At 36.9% G+C, this 8,229-nt stretch overlaps 2 protein-coding genes across 12 annotated transcripts in view; both read left to right on the top strand.

Moving 5' to 3' along the window:
* kdelr2a (KDEL endoplasmic reticulum protein retention receptor 2a) overlaps positions 1–2,524 on the top strand; it is a 4,237-nt gene extending 1,713 nt beyond the window's left edge. Inside the window, exons 4-5 of the mRNA XM_048183236.1 lie at positions 826–1,078; positions 1,512–2,524. Of these exons, the coding sequence (XP_048039193.1) occupies positions 826–1,078; positions 1,512–1,546 (288 nt within the window). The 3' untranslated portion in view covers positions 1,547–2,524. The remainder of the gene's footprint in view (positions 1–825; positions 1,079–1,511) is intronic.
* A 2,429-nt stretch (positions 2,525–4,953) lies between these two features.
* Positions 4,954–8,229, top strand: part of spag9a (sperm associated antigen 9a) — a 36,803-nt gene continuing 33,527 nt past the window's right edge. For 5 of the 11 annotated variants that reach the window (XM_048183168.1, XM_048183187.1, XM_048183198.1 and 2 more), the window contains exon 1: positions 6,231–6,806. In XM_048183168.1, the coding sequence (XP_048039125.1) occupies positions 6,507–6,806 (300 nt within the window). In that variant the 5' untranslated portion in view covers positions 6,231–6,506. Of the gene's footprint in view, positions 4,976–6,228; positions 6,807–8,229 lie in introns of those variants that run through there. The other 6 variants (XM_048183154.1, XM_048183146.1, XM_048183143.1 and 3 more) reach the window with 3 other exon arrangements.

The raw sequence follows: 8,229 nt of genomic DNA, 5'->3' as shown, positions 1-8,229 counted from the left end.
CTTTCAAATAAAATTTTCCTGATAATTTACTCACCCTCATGTCATCCAAGATGTTCACGTCTATCTTTCTTCAGTTGAAAAGAAATGAAGGTTTTTGATGAAAACATTCCAGGATTATTCTCCTTATAGTGGACTTCATTGACCTCCAAACAGTTGAAGGTCAAAATGACAGTTTCAGTGCAGCTTCAAAGGGCTTTAAACGATACCAGACGAGGAATAAGGGTCTTATCTAGCGAAAAATACAACTGTATATGCTTTATAAACAAATTATCGCCTTGCACGTGCTTCCGCTTTCCGTATTCTTCAAAAAGCTTGCGCTGTACGCCTTCCCTATTCAACTTATGGAACAAATGCGGCGCCAGTTCAGTTTTTTTCCGTAAGTTGAATAGGGAAGGCGTACAGCGTATTCTTTTTGAAGAATACGGAAAGCGGAAGCACGTGCAAGGCGATAATTTGTTTATAAAGCATATACAGTTGTATTTTTTTTCAAAAATGACCAATCGTTTCGTTAGATAAGACCCTTATTCCTCGTCTGGTATCGTTTAAAGCCCTTTGAAGCTGCACTTCAACCGTTTGGAGACCATTGAAGTCCACTATAAGGAGAAAAATCCTGGAATGTTTTCATCAAAAACCTTAATTTCTTTTCGACTGAAGAAAGAAAGACATGAACATCTTGGATGACATGGGGGTGAGTAAATTATCAGGAAAATTTTATTTGAAAGTGGACTAATCCTTTAAGGATTGAAATAACATTTCTCTGAGGTTTGTGGCTTTTAAAAATGTTAAAAAAAAAACTCACCTGTGCTCAAAATATCTTCGTGACAGATTCTGTGGACCTTTTCCATCTACCTTGAGTCGGTGGCCATCCTGCCTCAGCTGTTTATGATTAGCAAGACCGGCGAGGCCGAGACCATCACTACCCACTATCTGTTCTGTCTGGGGGTCTATCGCGCCCTATACCTCTTCAACTGGATCTGGAGGTTCTACTTTGAGGGCTTCTTTGACATGATTGCCATCGTGGCTGGGGTCGTCCAGACTATTCTCTATTGTGACTTCTTCTACCTTTACGTGACAAAAGGTGAGTTTGTATGCACTTACACCTTTGTAAGGATCATGGGTGTGAAGTGACATTAAGTTTGGTCTTGACATATAAGTCAGTGTGAAATCAAAATTGATCCCATTTACTTTAATTATTGCTGATGTTATTTAAAAAAAAGATGGCTTTCCCATCAAATATCCTGGTTCACTCGAAAATATACAATTATGGGAGTATAATGTAATTTTGCATAATTTATAGTTATTATTATAGTAACTACATGTAACGTGTAACAAGGACACCGTAAAATAAAGTGTAACCCTTTTTCCCCCCACACAGATAATTCATTAATGCATGCATTAATTACAGTTTAAGCACTAGTTTAGCTTCTCTTTTTTTTTAGAATTTGGCTTGTTTGTAAAATCTTTTTTTCTTTTAGTGCTTTATTTTCTGAAATCTTTTGTCTGGTCCACAGTGCTGAAAGGAAAGAAGTTGAGTCTACCAGCCTAAGTGCCAAAGAACAGAGAGCTGTGTCTCCATCAGACTTGTAGAGGGGCACAAGCCAATGATGCCACCGCAAGATGCCCAAGACAAAGAACACATAACGCCAGTTCAGTCACTGATTTATTTCTCTCCGCCTGGACACCAACCATCCCCTTACAGAAACAAGGACGTTTTCTTCTGTCTTTAGCATCTTGCAATACTTTTTTATTGCTATTAAAAAGAAAAAGAAGAAAAAACTTTTCTATATGCAAGGTGTATTGAAATATTGAATATTGAACAGTGCATTGTACACACTAACTCCAGTTAAATGCGTCATTGTAAATTTTTCCATGATTGGAAATGGTTCCCAGAGTGTTGAATAAGTTCTTTCCTGATTTAAGAGGGAAAATGAAATGTGTGTCCAACAATTCAAATTATTATATCCCATTCTTTTTTTTTTTTTTTTTCTCCCCACAGAGTACATGTGGTAAAATCACCCTTTGCTTAAATGAGAGATTTAGCCACCACTGAAAATTAAGTTTTCATCTTTTCACATAAAATGCCTTATTTGTCTTTTGGTTTATGTACATAAGCATTTGTGCTGATGCCCCCATAACAACGAGTCAACTGTAAATAAGAGAATGTTTCATATTTCATTCAGCACAATTCTCCTTGTGTGACCCATATCATTTTTTTTAGGATGTCAACATTTATCAATGATATGCGATATTAAAGCAATTCCTTTATTTCCTGCAGACATCAGCTTGTTGAAATGCAGTAATTTATGGTAAGACCATTACATTTAGTGGTGTGGATACTGTCAAAGCACATATTGGAGTGAATACAAGTTTTGTAGCGTAGTATTTTTTTGTTTATGGATTACAGCTTGTTTTCTTTCAGTTCAACATCCCCAATGTTTTTCCCCTCTCGCGTCATTCCTGTAGGGTTTACAGTTATTTTTTTCTAGTTTTTACATGTCTCCAATAAATATTTTAAGGGACACGATTTTGTGTGTTATTCCTTGGCACTTTTTTTTTTTTTTTTTTAATCAGTTGTCTAATTTTTAGTTGTCGATTTATTCCACTGTTTTCCAGTAATTACAGTATAAACTGCAGTGATGACAAAAGAAGCAGGAAATACATGGAAATGTTTTGAAATACAAAAAGTCAACCATATCAGTGTTGATGGTGCTTATGATCAAGTTTTTCATCATTTTTATTCGCAATTTAGTTTTTGCTAGCTCGATTTGAATGGTCCTGTGGTGTGATGAATTTTTAAAAGTAATGTTCCATATAATCTCTCAGTAATCAAACTCATAAAATGCATAGTAATTATAAAAGAACGAGAAAAATACTGTCTGGATTGTTCTAGATGGAGTAGCATATAACATCACACCACAGTTTGGGCACATATTCAAGTTAAATGTACAAATAAAATATTTAGTTTTTTAAAACATAATGTATATATGCAGCAGTAAAAACAAACCAATGAATAATTAATTAGATTCAAGTACAAAGTACTGGCCACAATGATCCATTGATCCCATTTAGTGACCAACATTCAAACATTTACCACTTATTCTTGAGAACTGGGACAATTACAAGGAATTATTGTGAATGAATTATTCAGCATGTTTATATGTTTCTGTATATCTGCCTCAAATTTCTCATAAAATGTGTTTTTCCTTGCCTATATCATCCAATACAAGTCAACAGTAGTAACTGATTACATGTAATCTGGATTACGTAATCAGATTCCAAATATTGAGTACTTGTAACTAGATTACATTTTAAAATACTCATAATCGGTCTACAGTTACTTTTCTATTGATTATGTGATTACATGTTATTCTCACAGTGGCAGTGAATTATTCATAATTCATTGATTCAACTTCTTTGTTATCTTTTAAATGTTCCTTTCTATAAAAGTCTTCTGCTTATATGCGTTCAGAAGGTCTTCCAGGTTTGTGGAATTACACACAAAGTCCAGCCACTGGTCATGTGACTATCACTGAAAACTGAGACACACACAGCATTTGATCACTGCTTACAGAAATCATTTCACTTTTAAGAAGTGTTTTCTCAACGTTGCAACATTGCATAGCTATCAGCTACTGATTAACACATTAATTATTATTTGAATTATCACTCAGTGAGTCATTTAATGTATTTGTGTCTTTGGAAGGCTTTTGTCTTTCAAACACTTTAAAGGCCCGCTGAAGTGTGTTGGAACGCGCAGCATTATTCAATGTGTTGATGTAATTTCAACTGAAACAGTGAGACAGGGCGGGACATATCAAACAGCTCCGCCTCTTTTTTAAAATAGCCAATAGCGTTTCGTTTATATCACAGCTCGGCCAGAGCCGCTGAGCTCTGTAAAGCTTTGGTTTCCTTCTAATCTCTAACCGTTTCTCCTCCTAATCTCCTCTATATCATTTTAAAATACAGCATTCTGTGCAGAATTCAAATAGGTCCGATACGTTTTGTGTTCTGCGCCGAAACGCACATATGACCCGCTCTGTGCTCTCGTGTCTCTGGACCGGAGCAGACTGTGCTCATGCTGTGGCGGTTCGCATGACATTAATGTGAAAACGGACTTCATTCACGTCAAAGGAAAGCATATTTACACTGTCTGAATCATTCCCTATCCTCTATATAATGCTCTATGTGCCATTCACCATGTAGAAACTAGTAAATGTGTGAACAAGTGACCGATTTCAGTCGCAGTTTCAGTGTAGGAGGAGGCGGGACTTCAGATTCTGAGAGCATTTGATTGGACAGAAGATTTGACGAGAAGATGAAGTGCGATGTGATGTCATGAAAATCCATGATCCATTTTAGCGGTAGTGAGAGACTGTAAGTTTTGAATGCTTATATCTCCTAAATGCGAATTTTGTCATTGTTTTGGAAAACACCAGCTTATTCATAACCTTAAAGGGATAGTTCACCCAAAAATGAAAATTTGATGTTTATCTGCTTACCCCCAGCACATCCAAGATGTAGGTGACTTTGTTTCTTCAGTAGAACACAAATGATGATTTTTAACTCCAACCGCTGACGTCTGTCAGTCATATAATGTGTGTCAATGGGAATACATTGAGTCAAAAAAACACGCACAGACAAATCCAAATTAAACCCTGCGGCTCGTGACGACACATTGATGTCCTAAGACACGAAACGATCGGTTTGTGCGAGAAACCGAACAGTATTTCTATCATTTTTTACCTCTAAAACACCACTATGTCCAACTGCTTATAAATTCTGTTCGGTTTCTCGCACAACCCGATCATTTCGTGTAATGAGTCAACGGCTCTGAGTCAGCTATAACAGTCGACACAGAGGAACCAATCAGAATCAGTCCTGCTTTAAATAGCTTGAGCATTTAAAGCAACAGACGACAAAAACTGCAGCCTGGATAAACGTGTACGTTTGTGTTGAACTAATATAGTTATCGATGGTGACTTTTGTTATCGTTCTGGGTGTGAACAGGTCTTAAAGGGTTAGTTCACCCAAAAATGAAAATTCTGTCATTTATTACTCACCCTCATGTTGTTTCACACCCGTAAGACCTTCATTAATGTTCGGAACACAAATTAAGATATTTTTGTTGAAATCTGATGGCTCTGTGAGGCCCACAAAGGCACTAAAAACATATTTAAATCAGTTCATGTGAGTACAGTGGTTCAATATTAATATTATAAAGCGACAAGAATATTTTTGGTGCGGCAAAAAAACAAAATAACGACTTATTTAGTGATGGCCGATTTCAAAACACTGCTTCATGAAGCTTCAGAGCGTTATGAATCAGAGTATCGAATCATGATTCGGATCACGTGTCAAACCGCCAAACTGCTAAAATCATGTGACTTTGGCGCTCCGAAGAGCTGATTCGACACACTGATTCATTTATGCTCCGAAGCTTCATGAAGCAGTGTTTTGAAATCGGCCATCACTATATAAGTCGTTATTTTGTTTTTTTTTGGCGCACCAAAAATATTCTCGTCGCTTTATAATATTAATATTTAACCACTGCTCTCACATGAACTGATCTAAATATGTTTTTAGTACATTAATGGATCTTGAGAGAGGAAATGGAATTGCTCCCTATGCAGGCCTCATTGAGCCATCGGATTTCAACAAAAATATCTTAATTTGTGTTCCTAAGATTAACGAAGGTCTTAGGGGTGTGGAACGGCGTGAGGGTGAGTAATAAATGACATTATTTTCATTTTTGGGTGAACTAACCCTTTAAAAGTAATGAAAAGTCTTTCCACCAGCTTACTACTGTTGCCATGGTTACCTCTTATCGCGACCATGATTTCTGTTCGCGACAGTTTACCGTTTTAAATGTATTATTAATTTAATAATTAATTACATTTATTAATTAATTTATTAAAAATCTTCAATATTAACACCCAATTTGGACCCTGCAATTTTGTCAAGAACAATCAATGTGATCACGTCAAATTATAATTAACTGATTAATTCTAAAGTTAAAATATTTCGATTAAAAAAAAACAAATCAAAACAAAAACTAACGGCAGATAATGTAATGGGGCAGCTTTTGTCCCATCATGTCTCAAGAATTTTTTTTTTAATGAAAATAGAACAATTTACGAACAGAGCATAGCATAAGGCAGTGCAATACAAAGTGTAATATTAATTAGTAACAGGGGATCCGAAAATAAAATCATAATATTTAAATCATGTCTCAAGAATCTCAGTGTTACGATACGCAGCGTGACGTCACCGCGCGATTGTCTGGTCAACAGCTCAGCTGTTGTGGGGCGACCGCGGGAAAATATTCCACGTAATACATCGGCCGGTTCCAGGGAGGGACTCTGGATTTACGTGGGATCCTTGTGGCAGTGTGTCGGAGAATATAACGGAAATATATCCGCATTTGTTCTCAAATTATAAGCTAGGGCACACTGAGTTGGGATATAGCGGAGGTTTAAATCTAGGACATTCTCACGAGAGGAAGGAAAATGGAGTTGGATGACGGAGTTGTGTACCAGGACGACCCGGGGACATCGGCGATAATGTCGGAGAGGGTCTCGGGCCTGGCCAACTCCATCTACCGCGAATTCGAGAGACTTATTCGCAAATACGACGAGGACGTGGTGAAAGAGCTGATGCCGCTAGTCGTGGCGGTGCTGGAGAACCTCGACACTGTGTTCGCCGAGAACCAGGAGCATGAAGTGGAGCTGGAGCTCCTGAAGGAGGATAACGAGCAGCTCATTACACAGTACGAACGAGAGAAAGCGCTGAGGAAACACGCGGAGGAGGTGAGTGGAGGAGATTTATCTGTTGACTTCATCTGGAGGAAAACGGGAGGTTGGCATCTTTGTTTTGTTGCAGCATCATGCACGTGCATGAATGGCTTTGTCATCTCACCATGCCTTGTTTAGCCAGTGCTGCCCTTTGATGATGATGATGATGATGAGTCAGTCCTGGGCCTTAAGTGAATCAATAAATAAAAAGCATTATCAATGCATGTTTTTTTTTTTTTTTAAACGTTCATTACTGTGTCCTCAGATGGTGTCTGGCTCTTGCTGATGGTGAGAACTTAATGTACAAGCACAGATGGCACCACAGTGTTGTTTGCATGCTTATAAATAAAGGCCAGAGATGGAAAACAACATAAAACAAACAACAGACAACCCGTTTCTTGTCTTAACATGCAAACTACAATGTCAAACGCTTGCCTCGGTGCCATATGGGAGAGACTGGGGCAAGTTGTCACAATGACTAGCTGTAACTGTACGGTTTATATTTATGTATTTAGCACATGCTTTTATCCAAAGCAACTTACAAAATAAGAACTAAAGCAATTCGCCAAAGAGCCAAGAATATTTGTAATTCACAATGCCTTGACAAATATAATAGATTAGGAGTCAAAAGTTTTGAGTCAGTGTTTTCTAGAAGTGATTTTTGCATGTTGTTTTTAAACCCCTAGTTCAAAATCATAAAGTCAATTTATAAAAACAAAACAACAGACAACAGCAAACTACAGAGTCAAATGCTTGCCTCAGTGCCATATGGGAGACGCAGGGGTAAGTTGTCACAATGACTAGCTGTAACTGTACGGTTTTTAAATCACATTACGTTATATTTATGCATTTAGCACATGCTTTTATCCAAAGCAACTTACAAAATAGGAACAAAAGCAATTTGCCAAAGAGCCAAGAAATTTTGTAATTCACAAGGCCTTGTTTATTAGACAAATATCATAGATTAGGAGTCAGAGGTGATTTTTGCATGTTGGATTTAAACACCTAGTTCAAAATCATAAAGTCATTTTATAGGCTATTTTATCAAATTATAGTATATTTGCCTTGTTTATTAGACAAATATCATAGATTAGGAGTCAAAAGTTTTGAGTCAGTGTTTTCTAGAAGTGATTTTGTATGTTGGTTTTAAACACCTAGTTCAAAATCTCAATTTTGCATCATATTCTTTTAAGTAATTTTATAGGCTATTTTATCAAATTATAGTATATTTAATGACAGAAACACATTTTTACTCCTTGCATGTGTCGTTAGTGTTAAATTATGTTCTGAACCTCTCGTAGTTGATGTACATGAGTAAACTCTTTGATGTGACTCTAATCTATTTTGGAAATAAGATTACACTGCATTGTACTGTTCTCAACGTGTGTAAGCCCGACTTTGGACAGATTAATGCTGCTCAATGGCTTTATGTGTTCCT

This window comes from Megalobrama amblycephala, linkage group LG1 (assembly GCF_018812025.1).
Source record: "Megalobrama amblycephala isolate DHTTF-2021 linkage group LG1, ASM1881202v1, whole genome shotgun sequence".
NCBI lineage: Eukaryota > Metazoa > Chordata > Actinopteri > Cypriniformes > Xenocyprididae > Megalobrama > Megalobrama amblycephala.
Note: the sequence above shows the minus strand (reverse complement) of the source record. Positions and strands in the feature narration are given on the sequence as shown.